We start from the raw sequence: 20,553 nt of genomic DNA on the forward strand, positions 1-20,553 counted from the left end.
GGGAGAAGCTGTGGCTGCCCCATCCCTGGCAGTGTCCAAGGCCAGGTTGGACTGGACACGGGGGAGCAGCCTGCTCTAGTGGGAGGTGTCCCTGCCCGGGGCAGGGATTGGAGCTGGGTCAGCTTTAAGCTCCTTTCCAACCCAAACCATTCCATGCCCCCATCCTCAAAATAGTTTCAAAAAGGCAAATGCTGTTTGATCACACACGGGTTTCTTTGGCTGCAGTGGCTGCCTGGAAGGGGGATTGCAACCCAGAAGGGATGTCTGCTCTTTGGCAGGCTGCTCTGCTCACTTGCTACCCACAGAGCAGCGCTGGCACCGGCAGCTCTGGCATCACCAGCAGCAAAGCAACGTTCTTCCAAGTCAGCCATCTACTGAGGAGCAGAAATAGCTCTGAGGAAAGGAGCTCAGAGGAGCTTGGACATGGACCAGCTTCTTTAATGACAGATCCCCCAAAGGACGGCACAGCCCTGAGCTGGGCAGCTCTCCTGCACTGGGATCTCCCCTGGGACTTCCTGTGAGGGGAAATCCTCCTCCTCTGAGCTCCAGGGGTGCGCCTGTAGCAGCAGGTAACTGCCCAGGGGACGTGTGATGGGATAGACACCAAAGATCCAGCAGCTCCTTGCAGGGGCAGTTGTTGCTGGTCCCTGTTCTGTGTGTGTGAGAGAGGGCTGTGCTTGAAGATAGTGGAACTGATGGGGTTGGGACTACAGTCCTGGCCTGAAAGGTGTGGGTAGATACTGGAGAAGGATGCCATGGGGCCAGGCTTTGTGGTGGGAAGTCACAGAATCACAGAATAGTTAGGGCTGGAAAGAACCATTTAGGTTGGAAAAGACCCTTAGGATCATCAAGTCCAACTGTTAACCTAAGACTACCACGTCCACCACTAAACCATGTCCCTAAGTCCTGGGAAAGGATGGAGAAGGGAGGCTCCAGTTTGGGGTTGCAGTAAGTGCATGAGGGACTTATACTGGGCTGGACTCAGGTCAGGGGCAGCTGTACATGGGCATGGGAGAGGGGAGGATAAACGAGTCCCCGGGATCAGGGTTTGCTGCAGACGCCTCTGCAAAAGTCACCCCTTCAACCCTGGAGTAGCCTTGAAAGGGGATGCTGCCCTCGCTGCTGTGCCTGGTGTCAGCAGTGGCTCTCCTGTACTCTGTGTTTGAGGTATCTAAGCTGTCTGCAAGGCTTTGTGTAGTCTGTGAAAGGCAGGATCAAGAGATGGTGAAGCCCAGATGTGACTGTTCATGTATTTCTGTGCAACTGCCAAATCTGCAGAGACCTTCACTGGCTCTTGGTCCTTGCTGACTGTCCTGCCATGACAGCACCAGGCAGCAGCTGTGGGTAAAACCCTCTCAAGCTCTCCAGGCTCTGATGTATGGATGTTTCTGTGCTTAGTGTCCACCTTGCTGCTCGTACATCTCTTCAAGCAAAACCCCTTGTTCAGTAGTTGCAAACAGGAGTCAATCTTCTGTGAGAGCACTGCAGCCTCCAGCTCTATCACCCACTCTGAAACCTGCCTAATTTAACCTCACCACCTTGGGTAGGACAGGATGACCCCACACAGAGCCTGGAAGGAATTACAGAGCAGACAATGCCACTGCAGCATGGGCTTCTGCATGGAGCAGGGCAGTGAAACCTCTGTGCAGTTGAACCCATATTGAAGCCAGTCCAACGGCAGCTTGTTCAGAAGACAATCCCCCCGGGCTGTTTGAGCAGAAAAAATAGTGTCTTCAATTGAACTCATCACAAAGCTCAGGGTGAAGTGATGTCAACCCATCTCCTGCGCTGTGACCCTCGGTCACCACCACTCCAGCCCGTGGAAGGGAATGAGCCCTTGTGTGGGCAAACATTGACATATTTAATGCCCGGCTGGGTGCATCAGGTGAATAATAGGATGTGGGGATCCAGAAAATGCAGAGAACAGGGAGTGCTGCTGCAAAGCGGCAGAGCCTTTGCTTTTGGTGTGTGGGGTGGAAAGTCAAACAATCCCGGAGGTATCTGCAAACATTGCAAGCCCTCTATTTCATTTTCCTGTGTTAAGCAAAGCTGGTAGATAGAAGTGATTCAGAGGCAACTGAGAGGTGAGCGTAGGTCAACATGACCTGAATGTAAGTTGCTAGAATACAGTGTCATGCAAAGCATCATGTACAGCGTGGCCCAAACCTCTACCAGCAGGATAAGGCTGCCTGAAAAAACATCTGGAATGTGATAAATTAACCCTGACGGGGAGGGAATGTGAGCAAAGCTGTAAAACACACTGCTGGTGTGTGATCCCATGAGAGTGTGCCTGGTCCCCAGACTGAGCAGTGCTGTGACTCCTGGACAAGCATCATTACATGGGGACTTCCTTACAAGTCCCATCCAACCTGGCCTTGAACACTGCCAGGGATGGGGCAGCCACAGCTTCTCTGGGCACCCTGTGCCAGCGCCTCAGCACCCTGTCCTGGCTTCAGCTCCAGCAGTCATTTTTTCTCCTTCTCAGTAGCTGGTGCAGTGCTGTGGTTTTGACTTTCAGCCTGGGAACAACGCTGATAACACCGACATTTTTAGTTGTTGCTCAGTGATGTTTACTCTGACCAAGGACTTTCTCAGTCTCATGCTCTGCCAGGGAGGAGGGGAAGCCGGGAGGAAGCAGAGACAGGACACTTGACCCAAACTGGCCAAAGGGGTATTCCACACCACAGCACGTCATGCCCAGGATAGAAACTGGGGGGAGTCACCTGGAAGGCCCAGACCCAGGACACACATTCACAGGGAAAAACTTCTGCGCAGCAGAGGGGCAGGATCCCCTCCCTGAGCTGCTGCTCACGCTCTGGGGGTGCACCCAGCACACGGGGGGTTCTGGGCTCAAGCACAAACTGAAGCCGGGTCATGGGGAGCTTCTCACTGACCTACACCCCCAAGTCCTTCTCCTCAGGCTGCTCTGAATCACTTCTCCAGCCAACCTGTAGCTGCACGGTTTTTACCTCCTTGTGCTCACTGTGCACCAGCAGTGGCTGGCGGAAGGAGAGGACATGGCATTAGTGCTACTGTTTCACCAAAAACAAACCCAGAAAGTGCATGTAGAAAGAACACTTCACTTTTAGGTGCACCCCGGAGTGCCTAAACCAGAATCAAATGGGTCCACGTGCTTGCTGGGGGCAGGAACAGCCACTATCTGCTCTATAGGAAGATTTCCTGTGCCAACGAATTAATCAATCCAAAGGGTTTCCAGGTCCCATCTGGATCAAGGTGGCCGGATCATGTTGTACATCACACAGGAATTTCACATTTGTCTTCACCCCATTTCATAAGGTTTAAAGAGAAAACTTGCAAGGTTTAAAGAGAAATTCCAGAACATCGTTTTGAAAAGACTTCGGGGTTTGATTTCACCAACATGTTTTGTATTTTTTAGGTTATCAGTCATAATTTGAAGAAGATATTGCAGTGAGCATGTGGATAACAGCAGCAAGGCCTGAGCGCAGAGCTGCGGGAGGGCAGTAATGACATTACATTGCTGTTCTGCAAAATGATTTCTCCAAAATAAATCCCTGAGACATCATTGACCTGGCTGAAATTCAATCTGGCAAATGCAAAAACACCCTCCGATGACTCCGCTCCCAAAAGGGACTGGGGAGGGATCAAGGGGATCTAATAACTGACGTATGAGTAACTCTGACGCTGAGTGGAGTCAGAATCCTGCTGCTGCTCCTGCACATACAGGTTTTCTCTTGTTTGTTGCACAGACCAAATGTGAATCTGACATGGTTTCTCAAAGCAGAAAAGACTCCAAAAAAAAACCTTTTGGAAAAAGGAAAGGTGAAAGTGGAAGGAGAAATATCCGAACTATCCATTAGAATTGGTGCTCATTGATCTTCCAGTTCTTTTGAGAATAACATCCCCTTGGAAAGCAAATCTGTGACCAAAATTCTGCTTTTTGAACAAACCGGTTTGCAGGTCTCCTGCAGAGCTGCCTTGGTGGCCCTCCTGCTGCTTCCCCAGCCTGTGCACAAGCACAGGTCCTTGCAGGAGAAGGGGAAAAGTAGGAATCAGGGGAGACTGATGGGAGAGGTACTGGTTTGAGGGCTCTGAGACATTGGCCTGTGATGTCTGGCATCATCACAGGGGTCAGAAGATGAGGCACCACAAGGACAGCCACAGGGTACCATACTCAGGTACCACAGGTTGCTGCGTTTATGCCTAGAGAAGCCATCTGAGTCCTAGAATCAGAAAATCATAGAATAGTTTGGGTTGGAAGGGACCTTCAAAGCTCATGCAGACCAAACCCCTGCCATGAGCAGGGACATCTCCAACTAGATCAGGTTGCTCAGAACCACATCCAGCCTGGCTTTGAGAGTCCTCAGGGATGGGGCATCCACCACCTCTCTGGGCAACCTGTGCCAGTGTTTTCCTTCCAGGCTTTTAAAGAGCATTTAACAAAGCCAGAGCCTGAGAGGACAATGCAGATGTCTTTAGATAAAGTCACCACACTTGCTTTCTCCATTAGCAAAGTTAGGAGGAATGAAGTATTTCTCTGAGATCATTAGTCTGATGGATTGACTGCAATGGGGGGACACAACCAGGCTGACCTCGTTGAGGAAGAACATGTCAGGGGTGCAGGCACTAAAGGCAGTTTTCATGGAATTAGACCAGATCAGGCTTGGTGAGGCTGGTGGCGTCAGGAAAGGTAGGACTGGATCTGAGGACAAAACACAAAACTTGTCTGGGTGCATGGAAGCTTCTCTTCACCTTTGCGATACAGGGGTGTAGTTTCTAACAAGCATAAAGAGATTAGACCACAGAGGCTAATCCATCAGGATGGGCATCTGGTGATTAAAGATGTTGCTGTTGCTGGGGAATAATTTCTGGATGCTGTGGCTGAGTCAGTAATGCAGCACCCTGCAATGGAGGCAGAGATGAATACCTAACTAGGTGCCCTAAGGACCATCCAAACCATGATGCTACAGTTTTATGCTGTCTGTTCTGTGCTAATCCTGGAATTCATAGTCAATTTGATCAAAAAGGACTTGAAGAGCTCATCTGCTCCATCCCTCACACTGAAACGTGTTCATGGGTTTATAAATGAGGCTGGATAAACTCCTCCTCTCTGCAAGAAGAGATATAATGGTAGGGCAGAGAGCCACAAGACTCTCAATGTTTAACCAAGGTGCTGAGAGAAGGAGAAGGAGAAGGAGAAGGAGAAGGAGAGGGAGAAGGAGAAGGAGAAGGAGAAGGAGAGGGAGAAGGAGAAGGAGAAGGAGAAGGAGAAGGAGAAGGAGAAGGAGAAGGAGAAGGAGAAGGAGAAGGAGAAGGAGAAGGAGAGGGAGAAGGAGAAGAGGGGAGCCATCCCCTGGTGATAGTGAGCAGCACCTCCCAGGCATGGTCTGGTGATCTAGCTAGGTCAGGCTCAGCAGCCACAAGCCTCATTTTCTCCCACAGATGGACACTAGGATTATGCTGCACATCCTGAAACCCACCTTGAGCTTCTCGAAGGGCCCTTGCGGGCCAGAAGCTGAGAGTTCATTCAGGCGTGACCTGCAGCGCTATGAACACGTCCAGTGGGTCACACTCACTGAGTTCAGTTCAAGATGAAGTGTTTGTTATCCAGGATATGGGGTTGACGTTTTGAGCTTGTTTGAAGTTTCCTAGTTTGGACTCTGAGAGCATCTCACATTAGAGCAAATGTGCTCCACAGCTCTGTGGGCTTCATTGACCTCTGACTGTCACAGGAGCTGGGACTCCAGACACACATGTAGTCCCAAATTTGGGACACTGAATTCAGCTGAATCCAGGGAAACCCAGAAGCTGGATTCTTGGGGTATTTCCTCAGCACTTTGACAAGCTGTGAGTCCTTTTATAGTGTCCCACTTCGTGTACTTTAAAAGTCCAATTCATTTTTGGCCTCAGCCATGATCCACTTCATTCTCAAGGTTGAGATTAATGTATGAAATCTGTTTACATGGAGCTAAAAGCTGCTCTGGCCAGTGAAGCGCAAACACGCAGATGTGGAGGTGTCAACAGAGGATTTTGTGGTCTTAGACATGGTCATAACATCGGCCCATGTCCCATTCCAAAGATAAAGCAAACTTTCCCAATGAATCCTTCTTAAGATCGCCCCACTCATGCTGATTTTACTGCAAAGTTCCCAAGGTGCAGAACCAGAGGAGGTGGATGGTTGCTACTGAAGACAATAAAAAGAAAGAAGTATCTGAGTGGTATCATCAGAGAATCATGGATCTGACCCAGTTTGTCACCTCCCTTAACTTCATAGTTAGGGCCCATTTTTAATGTCTTGCACAGCAGAGGATGTTTTACAGTAGAAAGCTGTGCTGCTGCAGCACCTTCAGGGAAGACAAACCCTGTGAAATCAGTGAACACAAAACCAGCTGGATCCATTGCAGGGCCAGTTCCTGGCTGGCCAGTTCAGCAGAATGGCTTAAAGAGGAGATTGGTACAAAACAAATATTGACCAGAATAAGATGCACGTGAGGCAGCATCTGGACATCATTTACTTTCACATCACCAGAGCTCCTGTGTTTAGCAGGCTGCGAAGGCACTGCTGAGAAGTTCCCAGTTTACACGTTTTGCTGGCACAAGGGAATTGTGTGGTGGCAAATGGAGGCGCAGGGCTGAGCAAATGCAGATAAGAGACAGGATGGACAGGTGGGAAGCACTTGCAGCAGAACTGGTTTGTACATTATTGCTCTGGGCGCCGATGATGGAAAGTCAAACAGAGAGGAGCAAACAGTGGTGCTGGGGACACGCATGGTCCTGTCAATGATTAAATGAAGGTGGGAATCGCTGTGGCCTGGGGACAGCTGGAGCAGAGCTGGGCTCAGGGGAGCTGCAGCAATGGTGGATGCTAAAGAGAATTCCTCATCCTGCATTTCCCAGAGCAGAGTCCTGGGTGACCTCAAGGTCCTTTCCAACCCTCGCTGATTCCTAGACTAATAATGTAATAATTGAGTGGGACAGAAACAGGAGCAGCCCAAGCTGGTGCCTCCAGGGAGGGACCCAGAGCAAAGAAATTCCTGGATTTTATATGTTGATGTTCCATGAGCCCAGCCATCACACGTTGATCATAAGCCTTGCATTTGTCTCTTGGTCCAATGGTGAAATTTTGTCTGGGGTGTCCTCATTTATAGAATCAGAGAAGGGTTTGGATTGGAAGCCACCTCAAAACCACTCCAGTCCCCAACCCCTGCCCCGGGCAGGAATCCCTTCCGCTAGAGCAGGTTGCTCCAAGCCCCTGTGTCCAACCTGGCCTTGAACACTGCCAGGGATGGGGCAGCCACAGCTTCTCTGGGCACCCTGTGCCAGTGCCTCAGCACCCTCACAGGGAAGAGCTTCTGCCTTATGTCTAACCCAACTCTGCCTTTTTTCAGTTTGAACCCATTCCCCCTTGTCCTGTCACTACAGAAGATGAAGAGGGGGGAACCCATCATTAAGTGCTTTTCATTGTCTGGATGTAAATTCCTTCTTATCTGTCAGTTCCTTCTTATCTCTCTGGTTTGTTGCTCCCTGCAGAGGGAAGTATCTAGATCCTTTATCTTCCAGTTTGCCCTGGTCTCAAAGCCTTCACTTGCATAACTAAGCCCAGGTTGTAAATTAAGTTCAGCTTTATCTAGGTGGCACTTGGCTGCTTTCAGCCCAAGGCTCCAGCAACTTCAGCTCCCCATGCTCAGCTCTGCTCATTGCTGAACATAACCACCCAGCCAAAATAAGCTGTTAGAGGATTCAGCTGACTCAGTTTGAGTCACAACAGCCAATGCCTGCACGCCTCAAGGCAGCACATTTCATACTGGAACCTGAATCAAGAGGCTGCGTGGTATCTGGCCATGTTACCCTGTAATGTGAGTGAGGTGCTTTTAGGATAGATAAAAACTAATAATGGAATTAACCGGGTTGGAAAAGACCTTTAAGGCCACAGAGCCCAACCATTCCCAGCAGTGTCAAGGCCACCACTAACCCCTGGCACTGAGGGCCTTGTCTACATGGGGTGTGAATGCTTCCAGGGACAGTGACTCCAGCACTGCCCTGGGCAGCCTGTTCACAGCAGGGCTATTTAAAGACAACAGACTCACCTTCCTCAGCATTGGCCAGTGAGTCCCACATGTTCTTCTCTCGTTGAAGCTCTCCTGCTTTTGTATTTTGCATATCCTACAGACTTACTCCTTTAACAAGTTCTGCACACAAATGCTCTGAGCCTGGTTCTGCAAAGTGTGAGCTGCCCACACAGACTCCAACATGTATCTGCAAGTCATTTCTTACTTGATTCTTGTGTGTAATTAGTGACCAACATTTTACAGCCACCAACTGTGACAGTGTGAGGTGTCTGTGGTTTCTTTAAGTGTCTGAGGTTATTGCTATTCTGTATAAAAGCCAGATGACAGCTCCAAAGCCTTTTTATGCAGATCAGTGAACAACATCCTCCTATACTCACAATATGCCCTGCAGATAAGTATATATGTAAATACAGCTAAAGACTACCTTGTGAAGAGACTGTAACGATGGTCCTCAGCTTCTTACGCCTTACTGGCAGATTGAAGCTGCCCCACACTTCAAGCAGGCACTAGATGGACATACACAGATTCCCTGCCTCCAGACATCTCCTTTATGAACCCTTGGAAGAACACAGGAGAGACTTTTGGCAGCTTCCCAGCCATGGGGGATGGTGTCTGCATGTTGAACACTCACATTTGCCATGCAGCCACCTTCATCCACCTCTGTTTTTGCATCTTTCTCCTGCAGGCACCAGTCCCTCCCCAGCATCTGGCTAACACGATGCTTTGCAGCATGCGCAGCAGCACCCATGGGCTCTTGCTGGTTTTGGTGCTTGGCACCTCCCAGTGAGCACACTGAAGGGACTCTGGAAGAGACAGAGTGTGATAACAAAGAAAAACCTAGGTACCTTCCCCATAACTTTCATGCCAGAAGAAAAGCACCAAATCACCTGTGTCCCATTCATGGAACTGATCATTGCCATTTGGATTCTCCACAGCAGCACTGAGCACAGCGGGAGAACACTGACCAAAGCAGCTTTTGGAGCTGTCTGGGGTGGGTGGGGACCAAATGAAAAGCCAAAGAGAGACACCATTTTTTCCCCCACCAAAGCTCCCCAGCGCATCCTGGCAGCGTCCAGCACCTCCGGGTTTGCTGGAACCTGCTGATAAATGGCCAGAACATCCCAGGCTCCAGCCCTGACCCTGTAGCTCTTTGCATGGCTGGACACTGACCCTGCCAAGTGCCTGCACTGAAATCAGTGGTTTCCTCTGCCTGCATCCCCCCCCAGCACAAGCACTGCTTGCAGCATCACTGCAGCACTCTCCCTTCTGTGAGATGTGGCTGCAAGCTCATGGTTTGTCTTTCTCCTTTTCACCCTGCTTCTTGATCACTCAGCTACTGGGAAGAGGCAAAGGCTGGGCTGAGTAGCCCACAGGAGGAGATCAGCCCACTGAAGGTACTGATCTGGGAGCAGAAAGGAGCAAATGGTTTGGCAGCACCCTGCAGGCACAACCAGGTCACAGGGATTTGGCTTTACACAATGACAAAGGTGGTTGATCAGCAGGTAGGTTGCTTTGGGATGCGGTGGAGGCTCCTCTGATGACAGCCTGATGCTGTCACTTACACATCTTGTGTGCCCCTAAGGAAATGTGGCAATATACAAAGAGCACTTTGGATGTCATTGCATCCCACTGCACCTTGTACCTCCACTGCAGCCCCGCCCATCCTCATCTGGAACATAACCTGGGAGGTGGGGAGAGACTCCCACGTTGTTTCCAGAAGGGTTTTAGGCAGAGAATTTGATATAATGAGACAGCAAAACCCAAACACTCCCCTTGCAGGCCCTGCAATGAGACCTGGCTCATTTCTCTGGGTTTGTGTCCTTAGGTTACAGTCCATGGGCCATTAGCTCCTGTCTCTGTAGCTGCAAAGATGTGAATCACATTATTTGTGTAATGAAAGCCTCATCACGTAACTGGGAACTGTTTCATACCATGGGTTGACATGGGGATATCGTAATTAAAAGCACAAGTCTGGCAACACTGTTTGTGTTCCTTCAGAGACCAGAGCTGCTGCTCCAGCAGTGGATTTCTTGGCAAAGCCTGCTCTCAGCAGCCTTCTCTCTCCCCACCTGTGGGGACAACAGCTTCCCACATGGCCACACCAGCCCTGCAGGCTTTCCGAGAGGTGGGGCATCCCAAAAGGGGAAAAGTGGCAATTGCCATAAGCCACCCCTCCATGGAGAGGAAAAGGGATGTATTGCAGGAGAAGTGACAGGTTTCTCCTGGGAAGTGAAGGAGAATGAGTGACTTTCTCCAGGCGATGATACTGCCCATGAGCAGCCAGTCTGGGGAGGAAAGGAAGAAGGAGACTGGCTTTGGGGCACTGCTTTGGTCCACTCTGGGGCTAGATCCGCTGCTGGGTCCCTCTCCGGCAGAGCAGGACAAAGATCCTCCTGCAGATCTGCTTGGTTTTCCAGCTGTAGATGAGTGGGTTCAGGACAGGAGACACCAGGAGATAAGCATCAGCCAGGAGGGTGTGAATGAGGTGGGGAAGGTGCTTCCCAAACCTGTGGTTGATGGACAAGCCAATGAGCGGGATGTAGAAGATTAGGACAGCACGGAGGTGGGAGATGCACGCGCTAAAGGCTTTGGCTCGTGCTTCCCGGGAGACAATGCTCAGGATAGCCCTGAGGATCATCACATAAGACAGGAGGATGGTCAGGGAGTCCAGGCCCTTGGTCAGTATCACCGCAGTCAGCCCATACAAGCTGTTGACCCGGACATCCCCACACACCAGCCTCAGCATGTCCTGGTGCAGGCAGAAGGAGTGAGACAGGACACGGGACCTGCAGAAAGGCATCTTCTGAATCAGGACAGCAACAGGGAGCACCACGCAGATGCCCCGCATGAAGATCACCCCCCCGTCTTCACTATCAGGGAGCTTGTCAGGACAGAGGCGTAGAGCAAAGGGTAGCAAATAACCACAAAGCGGTCAAAAGCCATGGCCACCAGGACCCCCGACTCGATGGCAGAGAAGCAGTGGATGAAGTACATCTGCACAACACATGTCTTGAAACAGAGGGAGGTGGACTCAGACCAGAAAATGGCCAGCATGGTGGGCAGGGTGGAGAGAGACAAGCCCAGGTCTGCCATGGACAGCATGGAGAGCAGGTAGTACATGGGTGTATGGAGGCTGTGGTCTGTCTTTATCATCCAGAGCAAGGTGCAGTTCCCCAGGAGCATGAGGAGGTACAGGCAGCAGAGAGGCAATGCCATCCAATAGCTGCTCACTGGCAGACCGGGAATGCCGGTGAGGATGAAGGTCAGGGGACTGGGCCCAGTCCCATTGGAAGATGACATCTCAAGCACAGATGGTATGAGGGGCTGGAAATAAGCATCATGCAATAAAAGCCCTGCCATGAGACACCCCATTTACACCACCTGCAACAGCGCTGGAAGGACAGGCTCCAAGAGCCAAAACCCCCCTGTGCTGCTGCCCTCATGCATAACCATCATATCAGCCTACAGACACAGAGGACCAGTCCCAGGATCACTGTTTGGGCTGCACAGCAGCAGATAAAGAGAAAGAGCACTGAGGTATTTAACATGTCTCCCACAGTTGTATTCCAACCCCAGCCTTTAAATCACAGAATCCCAGCCTGGTTTGGGTTGAAGGGACGTTCAAGCTCCTCCAGCTCCAACCCCTGCCCGGGCAGGGGACCCTTCCACTAGAGCAGGTTGCTCAAAGCCCCTGTGTCCAACCTGGCCTTGAACACTGCCAGGGATGGGGCAGCCACAGCTTCTCTGGGCACCCTGTGCCAGCGCCTCAGCACCCTCCCAGGGAAGAGCTTCTGCCTCAGAGCTCATCTCAACCTCCCCTCTGGCAGGTTCAAGCCATTCCCCTTGGCCTGTCCCCACAAGCCCTTGTCCAAAGCCCCTCTCCAGGTTTCTACAATGCCTTTGCCCCACAGGAGCAATGGGGGATCTTCAGCTCCTTGGCTTTCTTTACACCCTCAGTTTCCTCTTTTGCTGTCCCTGTTCTCCCTCTCCCACCCTACTCGGTTCAGTTCCAGAGCACTTTTTCCCCTCATCCCAGGGTCAGTCAGCTCTTTGTTCCTACGTGACTTTCCTCTAAAGCAGTTTCTGAGGACCTGCACCAAGAGCTGCTCAAGAGCACAGCACCAACGTGAGCACAGCACCACTGTCTGCAGGCAGAGCTGGCTTTCAGGTCTGACCCTTTGGCCATGTGAAACCTCTGCTTATTTATCTCTGAGAGCAGATGAGGTCTCAGAGTGTGTCCATGTGTGTCTGGAACAAACCTTAGTCATTCTGTGCTCCTCATGTATGTGAAACAGATGAATTCCAGCTGACCGGAGACATAACAGTCTTCTTGGTGGTGAGAGCAGAGGATGTGCTGCTGTGACCAGCTGTTGAGCTGGTGCCTTTAAGATGCACTGAATTCAACTGCATTGGCAGAGAAGCCTGTTTGTAATATTTCTCTGGAAATCTCCCCCGTCTTCCCAGCCTCCTGTGGTTGAGCATCACAGCTAGTGCTCATGCTCCCGGGACAGTGAAGCTGCCCAGGAAAGCTGGTGGTTTCCTGTTGGTTTCCTAATGGCCTCAGGCAGACAAAGCACCGCTTCAAGTTCTCAGTCTTATTTGAACCTCTGAATTTCTTCCTTTCCATTTAACCTTTCTGGCAGCTGGAAAGCACAAATCCATTTTCCTCCCATCAGGGTGGTTTGGTTAATTGATCTGCAGGTTTAGCTGATAAAGAGCCCTGAAACATTATACATTTTGCCATACTTACACTAAAAGGGAAGGAATCAATACAGAGCCACATATAATGGGGCTGCTTCTCATCTCAGAGGGAGATGTTATCTCTTTGTTGTCTGATCACATTTGGTTCAGCACAAACATTGATCTTTCTCTGCCTTCATGTCCCCCTCCATCCCTCCTTCCCTCTCCTGTCCAGATGCTTCTGCCTTGCAGGACCAGCATGGCCAAGGCTGATCCTTCATTCTCAGGGCTGATCTCCAGGTCTCATCCCACCTCTCCTTCCCCAGCCAGGAGCTCCCTGGCCCCAGGCTCTCATCACAGTGGAAGATGTCCCTGCCCATGGCAGGGGCTTGGAACTGGATCAGCTTTAGGGTCCCTTCAACCCAAACAAGCCTGTGATTCTATGAAATGAATTCACACATCCTGTTTGTGCAGCAGTTGAGAGAATGAAGGAAATGTATAATTATTAACCAAGGTCAGTTCTTTGGGTGTTTTTTTTGTATCAAGGCATATACAAGATCAAAAGTAATATTTAGTAAAGCAATTCTCTCCCAGCACTTTCCCAGTATGCTGCTTTGTTGTTTCTGCCAAAGGCTCTTGTAAATCCTTTTTCTGATGCCCTCAAACACAGTCCTTGCAGAGGAAGAGCATCCCTGATCTGCCATCCTCCGGCAGCCCTCCCTGTACTTACCTGGTGACAGCAGAGGACAGGGGCTGGGAACCAGGATCAGCCTGTGGTGCTCAGTGCTGCGGGCAGGCACTGCACAGGGCTGGGGAGCTGCCTTTAACCCAGGCAGAGCAAACCCCACGGGTCTCACCCGGAGCACAGCGAGTTCTGTGCTCTTCAGGGGTGAGACACTGTGGGACTGGCTACAGGCAGGATTCCCTGTCTTAGGAAACACAGCAGAGTGTGACAAGGGGGTGAAGCAGTTTGGGTGGGAAAAAAAAAGAAAGAAATTGGGCAAAAATGCGTTTTCGGAAAATTTCTCCCTCTTGCCTTGCTCTGTGAAACCTCTGCAGTCTGGGACCTGGTGTTTTCTCCCCCTGGGTGCCCCCGTGCAGCAGATGATCCTTGAGGTCCTTCCAGCCTGGGATTCAACCCCCTCATCCACAGCGTAAGGACCAGACGGGTACAGAGAAGGATCCTGATTTCAGTGACAATTTCTGGTGACAGAACTGCCCTTGAATTGTACCCAGCTCCTGACTTCCCTTGGCTTGGATTGGTGATTTGGAGACAGGGAATGTGCTGCTCTGACTCTGCAGGCTCTCAGCCACTATCTCAACACAAATAACAATGTTTTATGACAGCAAATTGACAAGCAATCACACTCTATGCAACAAGCTCTAGTGCTGTCATAAAAGGTGACAGGAGCTCATCACGTTGATGGTTTTATGGATGTAGTCAGAGCCCTCCAGGAGTTAACACTGAGCTGGGACTTATTCCTTTCTTTGCAGTGCATCTCAGTGCATCCCAGGCAGGATGAAACAGAGACACTATAAAACACTTTCACCTACTATTCACTTTTTCTCTGTGTCTTCTTTTTCTGGCATTTATTCACTGCCTATAATTTAGGAAATTATCTCGGGGAGGAACAGATAAATGGCACTTTGTGGAAGCAGAAATTTCCAGCACAAATCTGATTAAGAGCTTCATTTCCTGAGTTAGGAACAAATTAACTTATTATCCACACACCACAAAGCAAACGGTATCTGTAACAGCAGCTCAAGATGGGGGGTGTGTACTGGGTGCGGATGGGAAGGGTTTGGTAGTACAGGGGCTGCAGGGGTGGCCAGGAGGGAGGCCAGGGCTGCTCTGTGCCAGACATGGATGGTTCCAGCTACATCAGTAACAGACCCATCATAGAACAGTTAGAGTTGGAGGGGACCTTAGAGATCATCCAGTTCCAACCTCCTGCACCAGGGCTGAGCCAGTTAGAGGTGTTTGTGGAAACATATTTAAGAAAGCGCAGAAAATGTCAGACTGAGACAGGAGTGAACAAACAGAGTGAGAAACAGCACAGGGAACATCAAGGTCAGAGTGATAGGAAGTGCTCCGTGGTGGTGGAAGCACTCCCACTGGGGACTTTGAAGGACCCGCACTGGAGCAGGCACATCCCAAAGGGACTGAAGCCCATGGAGAAGCCCATCACAGATAGATCCTGGAGGGATTGCAGTCCATGAAGGACCCACACTGGAGCAGGCACATCCCCAAAGGGACCACAGCCTATGGTTCAGCCCACGGAGGACTGGAAATGAGCAAGAAGGGAGGAGTAGCAGAGAGGAACTGCTTTGTATTGACCCTGACCTGCAACAACCATCCCTTTGCTGAGGGGACTGGGTGGAACCTGTGGTGATAACAAGGAAGGGAGAGGAGTCTGGAGTGAAGAAGTGACTGAGTGTGACTCCAATTCCCAAGGAGTCATCAGTTATAACTCCAACACTTATTAACTCCAGTTATAACTCAGATAAGCATAGAATCATAGAATGGTTTGAGTTGGAAAGGACCTTCAGGTCATCTAGTTCCAACCCCCCTGCCATGAGCAGGGACACCAGCACCTCTGCTATGGAAAAGGCTGAGAGAGATGGGCTTGTTCAGCCTGGAGAAGAGAATGATCCAAGGAGATCTTAGAGCAGCTTCCAGTACCTAAAGGGGCCAACAAGAAAGCTGGAGAGGGGCTTTGGTCAAGGGCCTGTAGGGGCAGGACAAGGGGGAATGGCTTTAAACTGACAGAGGGGAGACTGAGATGAGATCTCATCCTTGTAGCCCCCTTCAGACACTGAAGCTGCTCTGAGGTCTCCAGCAGCTTCTCTTCTCCAGGCTGAATAGCCCCAACTTTCTCAGCCTGTCTTCATACGGGAGGTGCTCCAGCCCCCTTATCATCCTCGTGGCCTCCTCTGGACTTGCTCCAACAACTTCATGTCCTTTTTAGGTTGAAGACACCAGAACTGTACACAGTGCTGCAAGTGGGGTCTCCCCAGAGCAGAGAGGCAGAATCACCTCCTTCGACCTGATGGTCATGCTTCTTTTGATGCAGCCCAAGATACTCAGCATCACAAAGCTGCCCCAAAATCCCCCATCTCTACTGCTCTGGGTATAGTGGTTTCATAAAGAGCTTCATACCAACAGAGTTCACATCCTTCCCAGCACGCCCAGCAGCTCAGCTCCCTGCTCAGCTAAAGTGGCAACCTCCCACAAGCGTAAAAAATCACTATTTATTCCTTCTCCTTGGCCATGGTGTCTGGGCTGGAGGAAGAGCTGCTGAGAACAGCCTGGGGGGAGCAAGCAGAGACCCAGTGTGGGCAATGATCCACCCATAAAACATGAGTTGCTGGACGTGGGGATTTCTTATCTGTGGGGCTCTGATTGCAAAAGCCACGTCAGAGATGCAACAGCCACAGATATACTGGTAAAATAGCCCAGACTTTGTTCTTGTGGCACATAAATTCATTAGACCCTCCTTTTGTTAGAGCCCACATTTATAGACATGCCAGCTGTGCCACAGAACACGCTTTGTATTCTGAGACCTGGCGGAAATAACAAGGTAGATAGATTAATTCAGCAGAAATGTTGCGGATTTCATCCTTTCTTCGTGCTGCATCTGCAGCAGTGACCTATGAATCAGACCTATGGCAGCCTCGCACAGCAATACATCACTCAGGCAACAGAAACCATGTCCAAGTCATATGAGGACGATCACAATGGAAAAGATGGGGAGAAAATCAGTGCTCAAGTTGTTTGTGCTCCTCCTCATGGGCTCAGGAGCTTGTCCCCCGAGCCCACAGTGCGCACAGGGCTGGAGGAAAGGGTCAGTGCTCTGCTTTTGTTATGGAGGGGGACAAGGCACGTGCAGCAGGTTTGTGCTCCGGGCTGGTCTGTGTCTGTGCCTGGGGAGTGGGCATCACACCCAGCGAGGGTTGGCACCCTGCACCTCACTCTTTTCCCGGTTGCCTGCCAACACAAGGTGGTTTTGTCCCTCTTCCCCCCACCCCCTTCAGCTGAATGGTCCAGCAGCATCAATAGCTCTTTGGAGAGGACCTGAGGGCTCCTCAGCTCATTTCCTTAACACACAAAGGGAGAAGAAATGCAGCCTGTGCGTTTCAAACAGGAATGTTGTTTACCTCCCGCTCACCATCAGCTCACTGACTCAAAGCTGACTGCTCCAAAACTTTTCCACTGCTTCATAGGCTGACCGTTGGACTCAGCATCCTCCTCAGCCTGCCAAGCAGGCTCTGCTGCTTGCTGTGGGCAGTGAGCAGCTGAAATGGTACCAGCACATATGTATAGTCCTCTCCCAGTTCTCAGGTCATTAACTTGGAAAGATCCATGAGAAGAGGTGGGAGTTATTCAAAGTTGATCATGTACATCCTGCAGAATTAATGTGTCTGGGGTTAATCCTTGTGGCCCCTCATCTGGGCCATGAATTTGTATGTGGATGGGATGCATAAATTTAGATTTTCTTGAGGGAAAATGCAATGAGCACTCACACACATCAAGGTTCACAGCCAGGTTGGATGGGCCTTGAGCAACCTGCTATAGTGGAAGGTGTCCCTGCCCACAGCAGAGGGTTGGAACTGGATGAGGTCCTTTCCAACCCAAACCAGTCCATGATTCTATGATCTGCTTGGTTTTGACACCATACACAATGGCATTTACGGGAGAAGGGGAACAGGAGGTAGAAACTGGCCATCAAGGTGTGCCTGTGAGAGGCAATGTGGCAACCAGACCTGTGGATTACTGACGAGAGAAATGCAGAAGATCAGGATGATGCAGATGATGAGGATGATGCAGGTCCCAAATACCTTCTGTCTCTCCTCCTTGGATGCCAAGCTCTACACGGTCCTCAAGATCCCGAGTAAGGAGAGACCTATAGACAACAGATCCAACTTCAGTCTGACGAGAACCATGATGATCACCTGTGGTTCATACATGACCTCCACCCTCACAGACTGCAAGCACAGGACATACCTAAATTAAGTCCAAAGGATCAGCACTCATTTACAAAGCATTCCCTAAAGTTCATGGGTGCTCCAGGAACCTCAGAAGAAACAGGGTATTAAAACACAACCCTAAGAATCCAGCTGCTACCTTGTGCCCCAGGAGGAGCGCAGCAACACTGGATCCAAATCCAAAGTGAGTTTTACACCAACAGGATTAAGCCTGAAGGACATACACATTGCTGAGTGTGTACCAGGAAACGGTTACTCATGCCCAGATGGGTATTTGTCCACCCAGAGAGAAAGTCTGCCCTGGTTATAGATCTAAGATCTATTTGGCACTGCTGAGACATGTAACCCCTGTAGGTGAAAGAGGAGCAGGTTTGCTTGCAAACCGTTGCTATTCCTGGCTATTCCCAAGCAGCAGTTTCTCCTCTGTGATGATTGTAGTCTCTGAGGCCCCAGCAGTGAGTGATTAGAGTGATCAGGTTCCTTAGGATGTATAAATGCTTCTATGCAGGTCCTTTTGACAGTTTGAGGGGTTGCTTGGTTGTGTGAGAGAGAAGCCGTGCTTGAAGGTGATGTAGGTACAACAGGGTCATGTCATGCAGGTGAGAGGGGTAGATGATTTTATTAATTCAGTCTGGTGTTATGCCAGGGTTTTGAAGCAAGGTGTCAAGCTCTGAGCCAAGTTCAAGCTTCAGCCAAATTGAGCTGGTATATAAAGCAACCCATCCAGAAAGCCACTATGCAAGTATCTCAATACATATAAGTGGGCTTCAGCTCTTCTTGAGTTATGAGCTACTTTATTAGTTCTAAATATCCCACATTAAGTGACCATTGTGGTAGAGCACTGCCAGTCATAACCTCAGTCTGCTTCCAGCACAGGTTAATTACAGCAGTGCTAGTTACTGGGCTGCAATCTGTTCCTTGGTTGAATCTATTCAAGCAAGCTGTTATCACATAGGTGTAGCATGTGCTAACCCAGTTGCCTGTGGAGTCCTGCAATTATCTGATCATAGCTCTGGCCCTGTCCTTCTTGCTTGTACAAACCTGAAGAGGACGGCACACACCACAAGGAAGGTAATAACCTGTTCTTCTCCCTTACGGAAAGGACCAAATCACAAGCTCCAGTGAGATACAGGCTTGACACTAGGAAAATGCTCTGAAATGGATGATCTGGGAAAGGATGGAGGGTTTGCAATGGGCTGTGCATGTTTCTTATCAGAGATGACTTTTGAATGAAGCCGTGGCTGCCCCATCCCTGGCAGTGCTCAAGGCCAGCTTGGACACAGGAGCTTGTAGCAACCTGCTCTAGTGGAAGGTGTCCCTGCCCGGGGCAGGGGTTGGGGCTGGAGGAGCTTTAAGGTCCCTTCAGCCCAAACCGTTCTATGATTATACTGGGGAAGGGATATGGACTGGATGATTACACTGGAATCACGGAATTGTAGAATCCAGCTCTATTAAACCCAAAATCCAGGGAAGCTTTGTTTCATGGCAGGCTGTAGGCTGAGCAGGAGTGCAGGGTGGCTCTTAGCACCATTGGATCAACATGTGGTCACAAAAGGAGTTGGCTGTATGGTTTTTAGGGGCTCAAGCTGCATGGCTGGGAGATTTACAATGTCTAAGAACCACACACAATATTGAATGTACCTTATCTGGTAAATTCAATGGTTATTACTTAGCAGCAGAGGCAGAGCTGGCAAAAATGAGTGAGGAAAGAGTTAAAATCTCAAATTTAAGCGCCAGCATCTCTTCACTCTTTACAGAGTCAGGGGAAGCTTTGCCAGTATGGAAGGAATTAAAGATTTCAGCTCCATTTGCACTATGTTCAATACTGAACATCTCATTCTCTGAGGGGATTTTAACCTGTTTCACTGTTTATAAATAAATTTCAGCAAGTTTGCAACAAATCTAATGGGAAGCTGAGGTCAAGGTGCCTCATCTCAAAAATCTTCTGGATTTGACCACTGCAATGAGCAAAACTTGTGACTTTACAAGTTACTGCTACTTGATTGCACAAATAAAACTTGATCAGCTTTTCATGCCAATGAAGCAGAAAGAAAATGCTCAAGAGTGTGTCAACAGGCCCACTGGAGCAGCAGCAAGTGTGAAAGTGTTGCTCCCATCCCTGCTGCTGCATGCCAAAATAACAGCAATATCTTACTGGCATTTGCAGTAACATATGCTTGCATATCTTGTATGTATCATGCATGATACTTGCCTATGCAGTATCCCACATGGCATTTGTATGTAGACTGCAACTGCTGCTGTTCTGGGCTGGTGGTAGGACAGGTCCATGCAAGGCTGATTGGAGTTAAGGAGGTGAAAGAGAAGACCTCAAGGTGTGATGCTCATACAGGATGTGGTACTAAACGCCTGTCACCACGTGTGTTTTCGCCGTCTGGGGGCACTTTTGTTGGCACAAGGCATGTCAAGAGCAGGATGCAGGGAATATAGAGGAGGTGTAACACGGATGGAACAAGTGCAGTGGGGACAGCTGCTTTGTGTGACCCAAATGGGCTGGTCAGAAACTGAACCAGCAAGGTTGATTCCTTGGTATTTCTTATGTTTAAGTGCACCCAAGAAACCAGACCCTGCTAAAGGAACGAGACTGGCACAGCATGTGATGCACATACATAAAAGAACCCAGTAAGAACTGAGTCTGACGGTGGTTGAGCAGCATTAATAACCTGGTAGTTTTATTACATCTGGTGAAGTACAGGTACCACTGCCCAGAGCAGCGCATGAGATTGGAGATCAGCCACCTGTGACAGAGAGGAAGGAGGGAGGATCTGCTTTTCTCCGAGCACAGGATTACAGTATATCAGATGTGTTTGCCCTTTCCCTA

General features: G+C 49.9%; 1 protein-coding gene across 1 annotated transcript; it reads right to left on the reverse strand.

The window, feature by feature from the left end:
* Positions 1-10,392: 10,392 nt before the first annotated feature.
* On the reverse strand, positions 10,393-11,348 carry LOC104402293 (putative olfactory receptor 51H1). The gene is given in 2 exon segments (XM_010010134.1): positions 10,393-10,907; positions 10,910-11,348. Coding segments are annotated over 2 exon segments (954 nt in total).
* Positions 11,349-20,553: the final 9,205 nt, after the last annotated feature.

The sequence above is a fragment of the Nestor notabilis genome, unplaced genomic scaffold (assembly GCF_000696875.1).
Source record: "Nestor notabilis isolate BGI_N333 unplaced genomic scaffold, ASM69687v1 scaffold26640, whole genome shotgun sequence".
Lineage (NCBI taxonomy): Eukaryota > Metazoa > Chordata > Aves > Psittaciformes > Psittacidae > Nestor > Nestor notabilis.